Source organism: Sinohyriopsis cumingii, chromosome 6 (genome assembly GCF_028554795.1).
Source record: "Sinohyriopsis cumingii isolate HCF-2022 chromosome 6, ASM2855479v2, whole genome shotgun sequence".
Taxonomy (NCBI): Eukaryota; Metazoa; Mollusca; class Bivalvia; order Unionida; family Unionidae; genus Sinohyriopsis; species Sinohyriopsis cumingii.
In genome coordinates this window covers 160,319,569-160,341,483 of record NC_142966.1, presented here as the reverse complement: position 1 = coordinate 160,341,483, position 21,915 = coordinate 160,319,569, and the positions used below count along the sequence as shown (strand labels likewise).

At 36.2% G+C, this 21,915-nt stretch overlaps 1 protein-coding gene across 7 annotated transcripts in view; it reads right to left on the bottom strand.

The window, feature by feature from the left end:
- Positions 1–21,915, bottom strand: part of LOC149798399 (receptor-type tyrosine-protein phosphatase alpha-like) — a 100,463-nt gene that overhangs the window by 30,500 nt on the left and 48,048 nt on the right. For 3 of the 7 annotated variants that reach the window (XM_089963591.1, XM_089963589.1, XM_089963594.1), the window contains 4 exons: positions 17,261–17,401; positions 15,997–16,137; positions 11,272–11,412; positions 9,641–9,781 (listed from right to left, as the gene is read on the bottom strand). In XM_089963591.1, coding sequence (XP_089819717.1) covers positions 9,641–9,781; positions 11,272–11,412; positions 15,997–16,137; positions 17,261–17,401 — 564 coding nt within the window. The remainder of the gene's footprint in view (positions 1–9,640; positions 9,782–11,271; positions 11,413–15,996; positions 16,138–17,260; positions 17,402–21,915) is intronic. The other 4 variants (XM_089963592.1, XM_089963593.1, XM_089963596.1 and 1 more) reach the window with 4 other exon arrangements.

The window sequence follows — 21,915 nt, the reverse complement described above, 5'->3', positions numbered from 1 at the left end:
TGATAAACACAACTGACACTATATTATCTGATCGCACACTGTTGTCAGTGAACTCAGCCATGTTTTTGATCACAAAGTTGCCTTTGACCTTGACAATAATATCTTAAAAGTCAACATTAGACATTCCCAATTCACCAGCTTGATCTTAAAAATCACAAGCTCACAAGGATTACACAAAAAAAACAAAATGACTAGTAAACTCCCTCAAATTCGCTTTGGTGGCAGATCTGCTCAGATCCACATCAGCACCGTGGCGTCGAGCCGAGCAACGTCAGATGTCTCTTTAATATTAAAAGTACTTTAATGTGAAATCAATAAGTGCTTGCGGAGATGGCGAACGCTCCAATGCACGCAACGCTTCAACAATAATATGACCGCATATGGGAACATCCAGCCGTCGTTGTGCTGATATAGTGGAATAAAACATGGTTATGAACCGTGTCTGGTTAGATAATTATCAACTTCAACTAGTGGATCAAGTCCATAGTAGTCAAAATGCAAACGATGTTGCGATGTTGCGGTGTCACCATATATGGGACCCAATGACTGTCAAGTACTCTTGTCAGATCCAGGTTGACAACTACCGGTATCACGTTTGCGTGGCACCATCTATGCAACATCAATTCACATAAAGACAGCGCGAAAATATTGAACTAATTTAGGCGTCGCGATAAAATCATCAATTGAAGACCTCTTGCTGATAGGACTAGGCGACTTGTTTCTTGTAATCAAAGGTCCTTTGTTTTTATACGAACTCGAGAGGCTTCGCCTCCCACTGGCTTTTCTAGCTCCATCCCAGAAGGGTTTGGACAGCTGCTATTGCAACCGCTAGAGCCCCACCTGCCAACAATGCTACAATCGCTGCAAAGAATGTAATTATTCCACCTGTCTTTTGCATTTGTGTTACCTCTGACTTGGATAATGTTAATGTCACCAAGGTACTGTTATGCTTTGCCGCATTAAGCTGAGCTTGCTGTGTTTGGGTCAATCACATGGGGACATCTTCAATTAATTTTGCTGGAGAAGGATTCAGTGTGACCCCACACTTATGTTATTATGTTTTTTGTTTTCCCCATCTGATTTTCACTAAGGCCGACCATCACTTCCTGATATGGCATTATTTAAATACGTATCAGGTTCAATTATGAATGTTTTGTATTTTTAATAGGCGTATCGATGACCTTCATTCATCCACCTGTTAGCAGAAAAGTATCACAGCATAACATCTGTAAATCAGCACCAGTGGGAGCTACATGTGCATAAAATACATGTCAACAACAGATTGCCTGCACAATTCCAAGTATTCCAATGAAAAGTAATAAATCAGGTACAACGTACGAAAGTCTTGTTGGGATATCTGGAAACCCGTGTCGATGATTTGATACCTGCAGATATTACAACCACAGATTGTGATATGTACGTGCAACATGAGGCGTCTCTACTGCATAGGGAAGCCGAATTTCTTCACATGGTTCCTGGTGGCCATTAAACAGCAAAGAAACCTCAATTACTCCTAAGGTGTCATATATCATCATACTCTGTGTTTGCTCATTATCCTGATTTACATTTTGAAACGCTACAAACACATGTTTTGGTGCAGTAAGGTCATGTTGGGTACTTATTCGCCAAGTAAACTGTCCCGATATAGGAGTTGATGGGTGTGTATCTGTGGATTGCAAGAGAAACGACAGCAATGACGTGGTTCACGACTGCATAAACAATAATTAACGTGATGATGTAGTTAGTGAAGGAGATAATACAGGCATCCACAGAGTAAAATGTAGACAATTCAACTTTATCAGCATTGTTGGTGTTGTTCTTGCAAAATAGGTGATTATGTTTAATTTAAAAAATAACCTTATGAACGTTTCTGCGTAACCTAAATACTTGAATGAGAGGAATTAAACACGAAAGCTTCAACGAATCGCCAAAACGTTGTGATCGACCCTGTCCAAATCCTATGTCAAATGTCGGGATGGGACCAAGGACTACGGTTGAGCAGCACAGTTTGGCTCAAAAGAAGCACTGTTAGCAGGAACTGTTGTGTACGGTCTATGATCTGCATTAATAGTTGTATCTATAACAAACATCATCATTGATCCACCCGTTCTCGTGTAATCATTGCTGTCTCCGGCAAGTCCAATAATTGTTGTGGCAACATCGTCGTTGTCAATAATGAATTCGATTTATTTTCCTTCGATTGAATAACGCACACTGTTAAAGAACGCCGTGATACCGTTGTTGACAAATCCAACCTAAGCATTATCATGGTAAACAGCATCATCGTTTTGTACAGGGTGCCCCTCAGTTTCCAAAATGCCAAGCATGGAAGGAAAAACCTAGATGTGTCTTGTGTTTGCAAGTCTATTTTTAATTGATTGCGGTCCCTGGCTGGTATGAGTAATACTGAAAATCTTTTTTACTGGATCCACACAGGATACCATGTTAAATTCTAGATCATCTGTATTAATTTATGGCATGGTGAAACTTTACCCTCCACGTATTCATACTTAGATTCGTCTAATACCTTTGCGTGCTGGCTTTGCCGTCACAACAGCAATCATTTCCCACTGCCAGTTTTACAATTACAGAATCTGACAATTGTTGGTGAGCGGCTTTATTAATGATATAACCAAGCACAGGTGCATAATTTCTGTCGATGGTCGTCTAACTGGGACTTTTGGTGGTGCTAAAGTCACTAATTGTCGTAGTCGATCTCGAATCGATTCATCCGAATTATTTCATCTGATCCACAGCAGGAATTATGATGCTATCAGCGACTCGCAATGCTACTTGTTTAGCAATCGGTGCATAACGAGAGGCCAGAGCCTTGATCACGTTTGGTTTCGCAAGTGAACAATCCACAAACAAAACCTCCGAGGCCAGTTTCATTAAATGTCGCGTAAACGGGTTTTCTTGCGCTAATAACGAGCATGGGTCCTAAATGTCCAAGTGCGACTCTCATCCTAATATTAAATGTCATGTCCATGTCTAATGTACAGTTGTATCGTCAAAATTGCACCCCGCCTATCAAAAACGTGCCCGTCTCGACCCACAAGTGTAGAACAAATATGTGTAACCCGATTATTATGACATGTAAGATATACACGTTCTCTGGGTGTAATCAAATCACCTGGTTATACAGTTTGTGAAAACTCAACCAGAATATAGCCTTGAACAAATATGCCTGTCATTTCAGACCTGCCCTCATAACCACTGCTGACATAGTCACAAGTTAAATTAATTTGCATTGCTGAGGTAATCCTCACAATGTCTGGCACGATATGATATCCCACAGGTAAAAAGTCTTTATCATCTGAAATGTTGCGAGGCCAACCTAAAACAGTGCAATGTCAACCGCATACGTTTGAGATTCTATTTCCATGATATAACTGAATACGGGTTCGTTGGCACGTATATGCATTTTGGAGTCCTTGCGGTTATATACGTGATTTTGTCGTAGAATTTCTTCATTGATCGATTCTGTCTAGTATCGGCGGTAGGAAGCTTGATAGTATTCCAGGCGGCACCATTATCTGCTGAACACACCAATAAGTTAGTTGCGGGCAGGCCATCAACACAATTGTTATCGTGTATTAGGCCAACTGTAATAAACTCGCAGCGCTGCTAGTGTAATCTCAAGTGTGCAAATTTCACAAGTGGTAACAGGTACATTAAATGTCACACTGAATTCTACTTGCGCTGATAAGATTGTAATTATCGAAATAACGTTATGGTCAGTATTTACATCAACCTGTTGCAACGCAGCATATATGTCACGTACAATACACACATCCTCAATTGTTTTGGAACTCATCATCGCTGAAGGAACTTCTTTCGTTGTATGCATCATGGATATATTCAAACGTTCATGAATCATGCGCGCTATATGCATTTCTGTCTGTGATGCCATTGGTAACCATTTGCTAGTAAATCGATGTATCTTCATTAGTGACTCCTGGTGCGCTGTTGACCGCACGCAATCCATCCGCGATGTCGTTAGGGTCACCTTGTCCATCAGGGCCTTCTACTGGCTTTGTAGGTGTAAGTTTTGGTAACTGTCTCTTTGTCAACCTTTGTACTTATTTCTTTATCTATTCTGGTTTTGGTCGAGCCAGATTGAGGTGCAGGTGGTTCGTCCTGATCTTCTTTACTCCAAGCATGACGGTCTCGATATCGTTTCACATTACGTTCAAAATCATTCCACTCATCACCTGTTGCCCTACTCTTACTTAAGCTTTTCCGATATACCCACTTGACCCAATTGTCAGCTAATGTCTATTTGGAACGAATCCTATAACATAGCCCTATATAGTTTGTCCAATCGTTTGGAAAATTATCTTCTAATGCTAGAAGATTATTTTAAATTTATTGACGGCCAGTCTCGTTAAATATTTCAGCATATGGTAATTTTGATGTGTATTTGGGTGATATCTTTCCCTCAGCCGCCTCTTCTTTTACCTAAGTGTGCACTAGTAACTGTTTAATAGCCTCTGCATTTTCTCTCTTTGATTTTGATAGCCTTAGTACGCTCAGCTGCTTTACGAACTGTTATTCCTCTGTCCTGGTACCTCTGCCACTTCTTATGCTCTTGCTTTTGTAGCCTTTTAAATAGATTTTGCACGTTCGGTAATGTCTTTTCTGGGTTTAATCAAGGGTGCAAATGTTTGGTTAAAGCCCGCTGAGACATCTTATCATGCAGAAACTGTATGTGATTGATTTTTATTGTTAAATTGATGTGTGAGACTAATGCGCACGATATTTACTCCTGCAAGTTTCAGTCAAATCAATGGTAAGAAAACTATACGGGTTATACCTGATCCGCGCAAACATGTCACGAAACTCATCCACACTGCGGTCGGTGGCACACCACGTCCATTGAATATTTCCAAAAATATACGCTTCAATGCCACGAAATATCATCAGCATGTTACAGTTGTCACTGATCACGTTAGGCACATATGCGTATCGTAGAGTGAAATAGATGACGTTCGTGTTTTTGTGAAACATTTTTTTGCGGTATTGACTTGGTGGAGAAGCATCACATTGTCCTACGCAAAGAGACTGTTTACGTTTGCATCCAAGTCGTCAATGGTGTAGTTTCTTCACCGATGGTGGAAACGAAATTAAAGTTGGTATTTCCATGTCTACTTAGCGCTTTCTTAAAATCACGTTCTAATTCGGCTCTCGGAAAATCCATATTCGACAACTGCTAAGGTTTTGCTGATCCAGTAGAGCCAATTTTCAGTGTACGAACTGAGTTTGGAAAAACGGAACTTTTAATTTTGTCACTATACTTGGGTCCTGGAGAACGAATCGCAAGATGGGTCTTTAAAGTAGGTATGAAAGTCAAATTGCATTCAAATCCAGCAACGGAACGTACTGAATTCAGCTTTCAAACTGCCAAGGAGGAAACCTTGCTTGGCATCCAACACCTACCGCTACCCAGCATCACAAAGTTGATTTTTGGGGAGGAAGAAGATACGCCATTCATTCAGACCCTTCCCTAATCTGCAAAGATTAAAGAGATTAATGACCAGATTTCCGGTCCGATTTGTGACCGGTCAATTTTAAGGCGTTCTTGTCTGAAAGTCACATTGCAGCGACGTTCTCATCTCGCTGGTTTCAAACTAATTTCAACGGCTTCATTACGAATCTTTCGGATCTCAGCAAATATTTGACAGCCATCCACAAGTCGGCTCAATTGTAATACAAGTTGGATAAGAGTGTGTTCCATGCCACGTCCAAGCCGATTCGGAACAACTAGGCGACATCCTCTATCTTAGATCTGGCGTTATTGACAATCTTCCGTCTCCGTCTGGCCGAACATTCAACAGTAACCACGTCTGGCAGTAGACAGCCAGGATCGCTCAGATCCTTAACCAAGTAGCTCAACATACTATGGTCAATGCCTTGACGGCTTTGGGTAAAGTAGACTTAATATGATATATGTGGTCGCCCAAACCGAATGATAATCTTGCTTTACGGATTACTAAGTTTTGGTCTCCGTTGAATTTTGGAGGACGAATTGAAGATGTTTGGAGGCAGGCAGCTCAGGAACTGCAATTACATTTTTCCACTCCACCCGAAGAAACGTCTGGACACATTCCGCCCCTGCCAGGGCGAAAGCATGTTAAATGACCCTGTGACACCGGATGTTTCAGTCAGATGTGCACCAACATTGGTCCCAACCCATTGCTGGGAGACCCACAGCCAAATCAACATAGGAGGCGATCGTAAAATGGCGGGAAGAAATATAATTTCTCCGTCTTCAAACCTCCAGCCATATATATTGATCTACCCTCCAAACAAATGCACACATGCTACTTATGAGCGGCCGACTCCTGTGTTTTATCTTGTTCAGTATACTCAAGAACGGGTGGGTGATCCAAAACATTTCTGAGCGTCTTTGGGTTTCGTTCATCCACACACCTCCACTCTCATTCACACTCATCTTCACGGATATGCCTTCAGATTTGGAGAAGGATGCCTTCATACAACAGCAGACAGGATACACGGTCGCTTATCCAAAACACAAGCGGTAAAGACTGTGCAAAAAACACTATACCCAGGGTTTATTCAAGGCTGTTTCTAATTCGGAAAGCGAACGGCAAGTCCATGCCCATGATCGACTTGAGTCGCCTCAACATATTCAAAATTGAAGATGGAGACTCCGAAATCTAACTGCCTCTCCGTCCAGAAGGGTAAGCATGCCGTCCGTCTTGAGCTGACCGACGTATACTTTCACGTCCCTGTCTACAGTTTTAAGGAATTCCTCCATTTTGCGACACCATATCAATTCACATTTCTTCCCTTTGGCCTCCAAATCAGCCCTTGGGCTTTAATCCAGATTATGGATTCCGTCGTGTTTCTGTTGCGGTCGACGTTATCTATAACGACGGCAGTGAAATCGGACGACATCCTCCAGAAGCACATGGTAAGTTCTATCCTACTGTAAGGCAGGAACGATTTCCTCTCTCTTTTGGATCATCTAGGTTTTCTAGTGAACATCGAAAAGTCAGACCTCCGTCCATCCCAGAATTTTGTCCATCTGAGTATAGGGTTCTTAACCAACTTTAGTCTGGCGCGTCTCCCCAGCGGTCGCGTAATCAGATTTCTCGTACTCGGCAAGTCCATTTCCAGCATGACTTGATATCAGCGAGAGAGTTCTTGCAACTCCTCGGCTTATTCAATGCGTTAGCGGACTTAATCCAGATCGTCGGTCTTTTTATGCGCCCCTCACAAATGACATTTCCATCACAGTATCGCCAATTTTCAAGTTCCCTCTTTCAAACAGTCATGATTACTCCCAAAATTTGATCATTCATGCATCAGTGGCCCAATCCAGGTTGGATAACTATGAGAATCTAGATGTAAAAGCTCCAAACGGAGAATCTGTATGTACCGAAGTGAGGCATACGTTTGGGGTGTCCATATGTTGCCGGACTTATCTACCGTCAACACCTCGTGGGAGCCAGAAGAGCAGCCTCTGCACATCAACTTTCTAGAAATGAAGACTGCCATCAACACGTTGCACTTCTTTGAAGATCGACTCTTCTCAAATGGGGGCACCAAATCACCCGACCTGTATGTTTTCATTTATGACTTTCTACGCTGGTGTAACAATCTCCATATCCATGTAAGAGTCAGACACATTTCCAGCAGACGCAATGACTTGGCAGACACTCAATCCAGGAGATGTCAAGTGCTTTACACTGGATGGTCTCTCCATCAATCGGTCTTCACTAGGATCTCCACATTTTGGGGACATCCGATGATCAATATTTTTGCGACGATGTGGAATCACAAGTTACCTACCTTCGTCTCTCCAGTCCCAGACCCAGACGCTTGAGCCGTGGATGCATTGTCAATCAATTGGGAAGGGTTGTGTGTTTTTGCCTACCCTCTCATGATAAGGATACCAAACATAATCCAAACGTTCCGAGGTCAGAATTGTAAGATGATACTGATAGCCCCTCTCATATGTGACAAGTCCAAGATCGCCAATCCTACTTGATCTAGCAATAGATCTGCCCCGGAAGATCGCAGCCATCCCGAATCTTCTCAGACAACCACGAACACAGGTGTTCCATTTCTGCCCGGACCGTATTTTTCTGCATACTTGACTCTTTTCCTGACAGCCTCGCGAGACAAACAATTTAAATCTTCCACTGTGGAGAGAATCACGACAGTAAAAAGGCCCCAATCTCTATCAAAGGCTACCTTTCATTATATTGGACACATTATGGCATTATAGTAAATATGCTACTGGGCATGATACAGACCTTTTGGATCTTTCAGCCAATTTTGATCTCAGTGGATCAAAATCCCTGACTTTGTTTCCAAAATGGAACATATCCTGGGTCTGAATATGACTCAGTTTGAGCCTTTAACCCACACTTTAAAAAGTACTATCATATGAGACATGTAGTAAGCAAGCTACATTCTCTTTCTGTTGACCTTAACTATCTTCAGTTCAGATAGGATTTTTCATTGGTCATCTTGACACAAGCACGCTTTCTTGCCAAATGCAGGTTACCGTCCATCGGAGGCAAAGTATCGTCATTCACTCCCTCTTGTTCATAGCACCCTTGTAAGATCGCGTTCGCGGTCACAAGCACTAACTGAAATGCAAAGAGATAAGTCATGGCACGGGTAAAGGTCTCTCCTCCATGTGAAATCGGGAAACAGAATATCACCCTTCGAACCCTTGCTGCGTGGCTGAAGTGGGTTATACGTTCGGTGTGTGCTTGAGGTCTCGCAAGATCAGATTCACCTCATGAAGATTGCCGCTCAGGGGATTATATATCTGCGCGCCTCGCGTTCGAGCATAACGTTTCAATCCAAGATATATTAGAAACTGTTGGCTGGTATGCAGAGTCAACCTTCCCAAGCTTTATTTCAGAGATTTAGAGTCTCATATTCTAACTTTGAAGCTGGTAAGTCCAGTGGCGGCACGACAAATAGTTAACAGACCCACGTAAATCAATCTGCTGGTTTCGCAAGTGAAATTTTATAGGTAAGATTTCAATCTCCGTCTTCTTAACCGTATATAAGAGTCACAGGTCAAGTGACCCTAGCCAGCTTTGTTTATGTAATTTGGCTAACAGGTTAACCTTTACATGCGTACTCCAGCTATTCTGCTCTCATAGGATTCCCAATATAGAGGTCGCATGCCAACATTCCATCCTCCTATTGCTTGTTCTCCCAACATAATGTGATTGGGGAATGTATTCGAAGGAGAAAGCAAATTGTTAAGTAAATTATATTTCTTCGAGAATACTTACTCATTCACATTGCCTAAAAACCTCGGACCAGCATTTTCGTTAGAACCTCGCAGCTAAAAACTAGCAACAAATGGTGGTGCCAATGAGAAGTAATCGGCAAGAGATTTGCCCTTTTAGTTGGGATGGATTCGCAATGTAGCAGGCTAATACACCTAACGTTATGTGATTGGATAAGTATTCGCCGAGAAACATTATTAGCTTAAAAATGTGTTCTCTTTTAAAGATGTAGCAATTCTTGTCGAAATAATGTCGATAAGGATTCAACTAGATATTCACTTTATAAAGAAATAGTATATGTTAATGTTTCTTCGACTTAAACGATGTATCTATATAGCGCTTTATAAATGACATACTTAATTTGCATATATCACCATGCCATCCTGCCTCACAACCATCCATACACCTTCCGTCTGTTAGCGAGCAACTGGTGTTCCCCTTGAAACAGTTGCCACATGTTTTATTGCATCCATATCCGTAGGTTCCACTTCTGCAAGCTAAGAAATAGTAAGAAATATTTAAACATGACCTTTATTTCTTCAAATTTCAACATATTCTTATTCCATGGTAAACTCTTTTCCGACATTGAAATATTCCAGAAATGGAAGAGAAACATTTCATCACGTACTGGAATGCAAAACTGGTTAGCAGTATGGGACTCTTTCTCTAACGTCTACCGTAATGATAACTTTTGAATATTGTCTTAGATTGCTGAAATCTATTTAATTCCAGACTTCTTTGTATTCATTAGCAGCACTTACGTTGCTATGTTGTACTGTAGTCATCGACTATCATAAAATGAGCTAATACTGGCCAATAATACCAATTCACACATTTAACGTAATGAAACTACCTATTATATTGTTCAGGAGTAATTAGCAATATTATCTTAGGAGTACATCAGATTAGAATGCATAAAAGTGCGGGGTCACATTAAAATTGTAAATGCACACTTTAATATACGTATCCTTATACTTGAACATTTCTGAACCAATCCAAGTTAAATAGTGATATGTCTCACCTGGACAATTTTAAATATTAAATTTTCCAAAGAGACATTTTAAAATCCCATACCGTATATGATGATATTCTGACCGAATAACTCTTGTTCCAAGATATAATCGTAACATTTTTTCGAGGTTGACCACTTAAAAGTGATAATTTCAAAATTTATTTTATACTTACAAGTATGATATTAAGAAGGAAGAATCTAAGTTTCAAATAAAAAAACAACATTTCTGACAACTCAATTTATTTTAATAAGACAGACGTTCATAATAGATACTAGACCAAATACAATTTTAATGACTGCATATGAGCTTTTAGTCCCAAAATATACATTTGTAAATATTATGGACTCTTTCAATGTAAAAATTCACCCTTACGTGAAACATCGTAAACAGAAATTTTCTTTACACCGCAAAGTAGTTCAAAGTATTTTTAGAAAATACAAACTTTTATATTTTTCAGTAGCCAGACTCTAGCTTCGAATAACAGCCAGCTATAAGGTTTACTCTGTTATTCGCCAAATGATGTTTATATGAAAGGACGTCCTTCTCTATTATGTAAATTATCCTGCACACTATTAACCGTGCAAAACATTTTTCTTCATTCAAATTGTTGAAAGTCTGTGTAAATTTTAAGAATTTTCAGTTCAAAACGAAATGAAGGGAGAAGATTTCTTTCATGATTATCATTATCGTTTAAATGGTTATAAATACGAACTCTGTTTTCGGCTCTTACGGTGCATTCAAATATGTTCCATCAAAAGTACCTATTTTCTGATACGGTTGATGCTTTACAATATCCCTTGATGCATGCATCAATAATGTATTATGCTATTCTTCTCGTGAAGAAACTATTAAGATTTTAATTCGTATTGCTCTTATAACGAAAGAGGTTTAATTAAACCCTTAAAAATATATATGCTGATGAATGCATGTTCAGCTTGGACGATAAATATGTATAGTGCTTTAAACTGACATACTTAATTTGCATATGTCACCATGCCATCCTGCCTCACAACCTTCCTTACACTTGCCATCTGTCAGCGAGCAACTGATGTTCCCTTTGTAACAATTGCCACAGGTATCATTGCATCCGGATCCATAGGTTCCACTTCTGCATGCTAATAAATAGTAGGCACTTATCACTATTAAAACGTGTAGTGCTGAAATTCTTAACGCACACCTTTCAATTCTGAATGTAAGAGCCATTGCTAATTTAAGAAAAACATGCACAGTTCATACTTGTATAAATTCACAAGCCCAAAATAATATTTCGGTCCTTCCTTAGATCATTTTAATAATATTTGATGTAATACATTATTTAAATATCACTTGTATTTTCCCAAATTTCTCTAGGATAAGAAAGTTCATATCAATGTTCCCTGGTATAGTACTTTGTGATAATATTATCAAGGTATTCCAGAAATGGAAGCGAAGAGTGACCGCAGGTATTAGAAAGCTATATTAGTTGTCAGTAACGAACCTTTCTTCTAACGTCTAATGTATTCATACCATTTGAACATTGCTTTAGGTTGCTGGAATCTGTTAAATGATATAGTGATTTGCATTCGTTTGCCGCATATATGTCGCTCTGATGTACTTATAACATTTGATTATGCTAAATTCTACAGTTGCTGATAAAGAATGCCATTTCATACATTTAAGGTAATGACACTACAATTTATATTATTCAGAAAGAATGTTGATATATTAATTTAGTAGTATAAAGGAATAGAATATATATAATTATTTGATGACGTTAGAACTTTAAAAGAAAACTTTAAATCATTATTCCTATACGTGAGCATTTAAGAATCTCTCCAAACAAATAGAAACAATAAGAAAAGAAGTAGCAATACATAAACAGTCAAGCAAACACATCAAGCTCACAACAAGAGATTAATATCGTAAAGATGAATGATAGAGATAGTTCCCGTCTACAAACATTCACATTGTCTAAAGCGACTCTTTAAAATCACATTATCTATGCAATGATGTTCTGTAGGAACATATATTATTTAGAAGAAAACAACAGTGGTAACGTTTACCCAAGGTGGTCAATATAAACGTTTTCAAAAGAGAAAATATAAAATTGTAAACTCTCTTATCCTTTTAAGGATATTGATCAGAAGGAAAAATATTCTTTCAAACAAACAACAAGAACGTATTTTAGTGGAACCATTTTGGCAGAATTTTAATAGACTGTGTCGTTTCCTTACATAAGAATAAGTCATGCAACCAATACTTGTTGAGCAAATAGTGGTGTCCACAAGATCTTCATAGTCAATTCCTTTGATGAATATTAAAACAACAAACCATAGTAAAAGCTTTTATAAACTTAAGTTCACAGTTTATGGTCTTCCTAAATCTGTCCAGTCTGATCAAAGGTGAACTTTAATGTATGGATTTTTTTAAAGTTGATTATGCATGCATTAGGGATTTAACAGTTTATGTCTTTTTCCTACCACCCGGAGAATCGGGGCGTTTTGGAAAGATTTCATCAGACTTTGACGAAAATGATTCGGTCATGTTGCTTTGATACGGGAAAAGATTGGCATGAAGCTGGTCACTTGCTGTTGCTTACTGTTATGGAATCAATTCAATATTCGTTGTATTTTCGTCCTTTTGAAATAGTTTTTAGACATACTGTCCTTTGACATACTGTCCTTTGACCACTAAAACTATGAAAAAAGAAATTTCTTTCAACCGAAGATTCAGAAATGAATCGCCTTGACTATATTTCTGATTCCAAATACAATTCGTCAAAGTCTAGTGAAATAGCAAGAACTAATTTTAACTCTACTAAGTCAAGAATGAAATTAGAGTATAACAGAACTATAAAGGAAATAAGTTTTCAGCCTGATAATAACGTTCTTTCTCTCTTGCCCATATCTCAACATCCTTCTCTGGCTACGTAACATGGTCTGTATACGATTAAAAATAGACGTACGTGCCATAACTTATAAGATTAACACTCAGGGAAGAAGGAAACTTACTCAACTTTGTCATATAAATATATTAAATGGGTATGCTGATAGAGATAACCAAATTATTCATTCATTCAACTGAGATTTATCTTTCACACACAGAGAACCTATAAACAATGTGATGGAATTTGACTGCAGTGATGCTTTTTTAACCATCCTTAGGAGTTCAGAAACGTCAAACAATTGGGACCAGACACTTTCAAATCCTATGTTGCAAGAATAGAGTGAAATACACTAGTTATTAAGTAAATACAACGAATTGTTTCCAGATTACAATCACAAAAAAGAGCACAAGAAATTTCGACATTCGCAATTCCAGATGGATTTTATCATTATCAGGTGATGCCAGTGGCAACTAAAAATTATCCGTCAATATTCAAGCGTTAATTGTACACGATAACATATGGCATAGATAATTGGGAAACGTATATTGGTGACGTCATAATCAACAAAGTCACCTTGAATGACCATTAGGACGCGATTCGGAGAGTATTTGATTGACTCAGTAATGCAGATATCACAATATATTTAGGAAAAAGTAGGTTTCTGTTGTGCTTGTGCAACATTTTTAGGACATGTTTTTGGACATTGTGAAGGTAAACCTGTATAAATTAATGTCCATGCTATCTACGAATTCTCAATATTTATCAGTAAAACCCAACTGATGTGCTATTTAGGTATCACTGGATATTATGGGACCTTCTGCTCAAATTTTCGATAATCGCTGAAACCCCATCCAATTTGTTCAGTAAGAAATCTAAGTTTCATTGGTCTGAAACATGTCAGGAGGCTTTAGATAAATTAAAGACCATATTAAAGGTACACACTTTTTTCAGCTCCAAAATTCAGTAAATAATTGAAAATGTATGTTGATGAGAGCGATATCGGGGTTGATGACGAATTGAATCAAGAAGACAAGAATTATGTGGATCATCCAGTGTGCTATTTTTCGAAATATGTAAACAAGTACCAGATAAATTATACCACATATGAGAAAGAATGATTGGCTTTGATATTGGCTTCGAAAAATATTGAAATGTACACTTTTTCGACTCCTCTGATTACTCTATTTAATTATCACAACCCCCTTACTTTCAATAAGAAAATGAAAAACAAAAGTCAGAAACTTTCTAGATTGGGTGTGTTGTTGCAGGAATACAACACAGACATTTGGGAGATGAATGGGAAAAATAACCTGATAACAGTTGCACTTTTACTAGCATATAACTACTATATTGCTTTATGTATATTGTGTCGTTCGTGAAACATAATTCGATCTATTTTAATTATTATTTTCTGGATGTATATTTGACTAATGTGTTAAAGAAAGATTTATATAATAAATCTATATTTTTCTTTTTGAGGGAAGTGGGTATGTATAATTAATTTTGTATTTTGTGTTTAACCTTTTTCCATAATTGAGGGTGGGAGTTCGACCTATCTGATTAATGACATTTTTTAAAATATGTTTACCTAGATTTGAGTTCAGGACAAAGCTTTTTCGATTGGAAAAGTCATGTTCCGTTCGATTTTTATCAGGCTCTTTTGCTAAAGGTAAGTAATCAGACCTGAAATTGTTTATTAATCTGACGGAAATTTCCAATGGCAATGATCTACGTCTAGGGTATTTTGTTGTGTATAACTGAGATGAGAGTCTGTATATTAAAAAGACTAAGTAAGGAATTATTCATTCCTATTTTATATCAGTTATTGTGGAAGTATTTAAGTTGTGTTCAGTTTTAGTTAAAGAAGAATGATATATATTTAAATTATTATTTGGAATTATAAAATGCCCATTGAGATTTTGGACAAAATCATTATTTTCGGTCATGAGGATCATTGAAAGACAGTCTGGATTGTATGAATGTAACAGATCATGATAAATGGCACACCTGCACATTCAGTAATATTCGTACATCAACACTTTCAAGATCAGAAATCATTTGGAACACCACTGGAATTCATCCAGAACACTATACCATTTTGGACGTGTGAATGAACGTTTACAATTATTTATGATATAAACCATAAAACTGTAAAATCCTTTTACAAGTTCATTTTGTATTATAGGTAAATGGATCGTTTATTTCATTTTACTAAACGTGTTCATTTCACTTTTTCGTTACTTAGAAAAAAGACCATGGAATCGTAACAATATGGATGTATGTGTATATTTATGTATGCACCTATGTATGTATATATCTATGTTGTTTAAGGGCACGTCAACACAATGTACGCTATATCATGCATATTAGAAGGCAATTTCCCAAAGTATACAGATAGAACAATGCAAAGCAGAAGAAACGTCGGGAGCGAAATGCTACAAATGAACATAAATTTCTACTACAAGTAAATAAATGATGAAAGTCAGACAAGTTGAAAACCTGTAAAAATTATAGGATGAAATATTAAGGTTAAAAGTAATATGCATCATCTAACACTTTGTTGCATAAATCGTATTGCGCTAAAAAAAGTCCAAGCTCTTCTAGGATTAAACATGAAAACTATGTCTCCAAACAAACTTCAAATCAGAAGCTTCATGTAATATTGATGTATGATGCATGGTATACCTTAATAAAATAATGTAAAAACTGATCATTGCGAAATTACCAACTAAATACTTCTTTAACTGATGATTATACTTACGAGTACAAGGAAGGTACACATAATATTGGAGGTAAAAATTGAACATGTATATTCGGAATATAATATTAGTACCTGATCCACATGTTTCACCCGTCCACCCGGCTTCACAACCAACGCTGCACTGACCGTTCATTATTGAGCAACTGTTGTTTCCATTTAAACAGTAACCACAGGATTTATTGCAGTTCCATCCGTAAGTTCCTGCTTCGCATTCTTAAAGAATAAAACGAAAACAAGGTTATTTCCCAATCACATGGCGCACTACATCTTCTAAAATATAACAGATAAAGAAAAGGATCAGAGTACGAATAAACCAGTTAGACACAATACTGACTTTTTATGGATTGTGTGCTTGCAACGAAGTTAAAGACCCTATGCATATACAATTGAAGTCCCCTTCCTCAAACAGAAATCTCTATATGGAGGGGTAAGTTAATTTCGTGTGAAATAACGAAATAAACGATGTACAATATTTTACATGATTCATACTTTTGAAACATCTTATTTACATCATGAATCATAGATACAAACAAATTTATATATATATATATATATATATATATATATATATATATAGAGAGAGAGAGAGAGAGAGAGAGAGAGAGAGAGAGAGAGACATAGATACATAGATAGATAGATACGTAGATACATAGAACTATAAACCAGCTTTTAGTCCCAAAATATACATTTGTAAATATTATGGACTCTTTCAATATAAAAATTCACCACTGTTTGAAGATCTCGTAAACAGAAATTTTCTTTACACCGCAAAGGAGGTCAAACTATTCTTAGAAAACATAAAATTTTCTATCTTTCAGTAGCCAGACTCTAGCTTCGAATAAAAGCCAGGTATAAGGTTCACTCTGTTATTCGCCAAATGATGCTTATACGAAAGGACCTCCTTCTTTTCTATGTAAGTTATCCTGTACACTATTAACTTTGCAAAACACCCTTCTTCATCAAAAGTGTTGAAAGTCGGTGTAAATAACAAGAATTTTCAATTCAAAACGAAATGAAAGGAAAAGATTTATTTCATGATTATCATTATCATTTAAATGGTTATAAATACGAACTCTATGTTTTCGGCTCTTACGATACATTCAAATATGTTCCATCAAAAGTACCTATTTTCTGATACAGTTGATGCTTTTGAATATCCTTTGATGCATGCATCAATAATGTATTATGCTATTCTTCTCGTGAAGAAACTATTAAGATTTTAATTCGTATTGCTTTTATAACGATAGAGATTTAATTAAACCCTTAAAAAATATCTGCTGATTAATGCATGTTCGACTTGGACGATAAATCTGTATAGTGATTTAAACTCACATACTTAGTTTGCATATGTCACCATGCCATCCTGCCTCACAACCTTCCATACACTTGCCGTCTGTCAGCGAGCAACTGATGTTCCCTTTGTAACAATTGCCACAGGTATCATTGCATCCGGATCCATAGGTTCCACTTTTGCATGCTAATAAATAGTAGGCACTTATCACTATTAAAATATGCATTGCTGAAATTCTTAACGGACACCTTTCAATTCTGAATGTAAGAGCCATGGCTAATTTAAGAAAAACATGCACAGTTCATACTTGTATAAATTCACAAGCCCAAAATAATATTTCGGTCCTTCTTTAGATCATTTTAATAATATTTGATGTAATACATTATTTAAATATAGCTTGTATTTTCCAAAATTTCTCTAGGATTAGAAAGTTCATATCAATGTTCCCTGGTATAGTACTTTCTGATAATATTATCAAGGTATTCCAGAAATGGAAGCGAAGAGTGACCGCAGGTATTAGAAAGCTATATTAGTTGTCAGTAACGAACCTTTCTTCTAACGTCTAATGTATTCATACCATTTGAACATTGCTTTAGGTTGCTGGAATCTGTTAAATGATATAGTGATTTGCATTCGTTTGCCGCATATACGTCGCTCTGATGTACTTATAACATTTGATTATGCTAAATTCTACAGTTGCTGATAAAGAATGCCATTTCATACATTTAAGGTAATGACACTACAATTTATATTATTCAGAAAGAATGTTGATATATTAATTTAGTAGTATAAAGGAATAGAATATATATAATTATTTGATGACGTTAGAACTTTAAAAGAAAACTTTAAATCATTATTCCTATACGTGAGCATTTAAGAATCTCTCCAAACAAATAGAAACAATAAGAAAAGAAGTAGCAATACATAAACAGTCAAGCAAAAACATCAAGCTCACAACAAGAGATTAATATCGTAAAGATGGATGATAGAGATAGTTCCCGTCTACAAACATTCACATTGTCTAAAGCGACTCTTTAAAATCACATTATCTATGCAATGATGTTCTGTAGGAACATATATTATTTAGAAGAAAACAACAGTGGTAACGTTTACCCAAGGTGGTCAATATAAACGTTTTCAAAAGAGAAAATATAAAATTGTAAACTCTCTTATCCTTTTAAGGATATTGATCAGAAGGAAAAATATTCTTTCAAACAAACAACAAGAACGTATTTTAGTGGAACCATTTTGGCAGAATTTTAATAGACTGTGTCGTTTCCTTACATAAGAATAAGTCAGGCAACCAATACTTGTTGAGCAAAATAGTGGTGTCCACAAGATCTTCATAGTCAATTCCTTTGATGAATATTAAAACAACAAACCATAGTAAAAGCTTTTATAAACTTATGTTTACAGTTTATTGTCTTCCTAAATCTGTCCAGTCTGATCAAAGGTGAACTTTAATGTATGGATTTTTTTAAAGTTGATTATGCATGCATTAGGGATTTAACAGTTTATGTCTTTTTCCTACCACCCGGAGAATCGGGGCGTTTTGGAAAGATTTCATCAGACTTTGACGAAAATGATTCGGTCATGTTGCTTTGATACGGGAAAAGATTGGCATGAAGCTGGTCATTTGTTGTTGCTTACTGTTATGGAATCAATTCAATATTCGTTGTATTTTCGTCCTTTTGAAATAGTTTTTAGACATACTGTCCTTTGACATACTGTCCTTTGACCACTAAAACTATTAAAATAGAAATTTATTACAACCGAAGATTCAGAAATGAATCGCCTTGACTATATTTCTGATTCCAAATACAATTCGTCAAAGTCTAGTGAAATAGCAAGAACTAATTTTAACTCTACTAAGTCAAGAATGAAATTAGAGTATAACAGAACTATAAAGGAAATAAGTTTTCAGCCTGATAATAACGTTCTTTCTCTCTTGCCCATATCTCAACATCCTTCTCTGGCTACGTAACATGGTCTGTATACGATTAAAAATAGACGTACGTGCCATAACTTATAAGATTAACACTCAGGGAAGAAGGAAACTTATTCAACTTTGTCATATAAATATATTAAATGGGTATGCTGATAGAGATAACCAAATTATTCATTCATTCAACTGAGATTTATCTTTCACACACAGAGAACCTATAAACAATGTGATGGAATTTGACTGCAGTGATGCTTTTTTAACCATCCTTAGGAGTTCAGAAACGTCAAACAATTTGGACCAGACACTTTCAAATCCTATGTTGCAAGAATAGAGTGAAATACACTAGTTATTAAGTAAATACAACGAATTGTTTCCAGATTACAATCACAAAAAAGAGCACAAGAAATTTCGACATTCGCAATTCCAGATGGATTTTATCATTATCAGGTGATGCCAGTGGCAACTAAAAATTATCCGTCAATATTCAAGCGTTAATTGTACACGATAACATATGGCATAGATAATTGGGAAACGTATATTGGTGACGTCATAATCAACAAAGTCACCTTGAATGACCATTAGGACGCGATTCGGAGAGTATTTGATTGACTCAGTAATGCAGATATCACAATATATTTAGGAAAAAGTAGGTTTCTGTTGTGCTTGTGCAACATTTTTAGGACATGTTTTTGGACATTGTGAAGGTAAACCTGTATAAATTAATGTCCATGCTATCTACGAATTCTCAATATTTATCAGTAAAACCCAACTGATGTGCTATTTAGGTATCACTGGATATTATGGGACCTTCTGCTCAAATTTTCGATAATCGCTGAAACCCCATCCAATTTGTTCAGTAAGAAATCTAAGTTTCATTGGTCTGAAACATGTCAGGAGGCTTTTGATAAATTAAAGACCATATTAAAGGTGCACACTTTTTTTCAGCTCCAAAATTCAGTAAATAATTGAAAATATATGTTGATGAGAGCGATATCGGGTTGATGACGAATTGAATCAAGAAGACAAGAATTATGTGGATCATCCAGTGTGCTATTTTTCGAAATATGTAAACAAGTACCAGATAAATTATACCACATATGAGAAAGAATGATTGGCTTTGATATTGGCTTCGAAAAATATTGAAATGTACACTTTTTCGACTCCTCTGATTACTCTATTTAATTATCACAACCCCCTTACTTTCAATAAGAAAATGAAAAACAAAAGTCAGAAACTTTCTAGATTGGGTGTGTTGTTGCAGGAATACAACACAGACATTTGGGAGATGAATGGGAAAAATAACCTGATAACAGTTGCACTTTTACTAGCATATAACTACTATATTGCTTTATGTATATTGTGTCGTTCGTGAAACATAATTCGATCTATTTTAATTATTATTTTCTGGATGTATATTTGACTAATGTGTTAAAGAAAGATTTATATAATAAATCTATATTTTTCTTTTTGAGGGAAGTGGGTATGTATAATTAATTTTGTATTTTGTGTTTAACCTTTTTCCATAATTGAGGGTGGGAGTTCGACCTATCTGATTAATGGCATTTTTTAAAATATGTTTACCTAGATCTGAGTTCAGGACAAAGCTTTTTTGATTGGAAAATCCATGTTCCGTTCGATTTTTATCAGGCTCTTTTGCTAAAGGTAAGTAATCAGACCTGAAATTGTTTATTAATCTGACGGAAATTTCCAATGGCAATGATCTACGTCTAGGGTATTTTGTTGTGTATAACTGAGATGAGAGTCTGTATATTAAAAAGACTAAGTAAGGAATTATTCATTCCTATTTTATATCAGTTATTGTGGAAGTATTTAAGTTGTGTTCAGTTTTAGTTAAAGAAGAATGATATATATTTAAATTATTATTTGGAATTATAAAATGCCCATTGAGATTTTGGACAAAATCATTATTTTCGGTCATGAGGATCATTGAAAGACAGTCTGGATTGTATGAATGTAACAGATCATGATAAATGGCACACCTGCACATTCAGTAATATTCGTACATCAACACTTTCAAGATCAGAAATCATTTGGAACACCGCTGGAATTCATCCGGAACACTATACCATTTTGGACATGTGAATGAACGTTTACAATTATTTATGATATAAACCATAAAACTGTAAAATCCTTTTACAAGTTCATTTTGTATTATAGGTAAATGGATTGTTTGTTTAATTTTACTAAACGTGTTCATTTCACTTTTTCGTTACTTAGAAAAAAGACCATGGAATCGTAACAATATGGATGTATGTGTATATTTATGCATGCACCCATGTATGTATATATCTATGTTGTTTAAGGGCACGTCAACACAATGTACGCTACATCATGCATATTAGAAGGCAATTTCCCAAAGTATACAGATAGAACAATGCAAAGCAGAAGAAACGTCGGGAGCGAAATGCTACAAATGAACATAAATTTCTACTACAAGTAAATAAATGATGAAAGTCAGACAAGTTGAAAACCTGTAAAAATTATAGGATGAAATATTAAGGTTAAAAGTAATATGCATCATCTAACACTTTGTTGCATAAATCGTATTGCACTAAAAAAGTCCAAGCTCTTCTAGGATTAAACATGAAAACTATGTCTCCAAACAAACTTCAAATCAGAAGCTTCATGTAATATTGATGTATGATGCATGGTATACCTTAATAAAATAATGTAAAAACTGATCATTGCGAAATTACCAACTAAATACTTCTTTAACTGATGATTATACTTACGA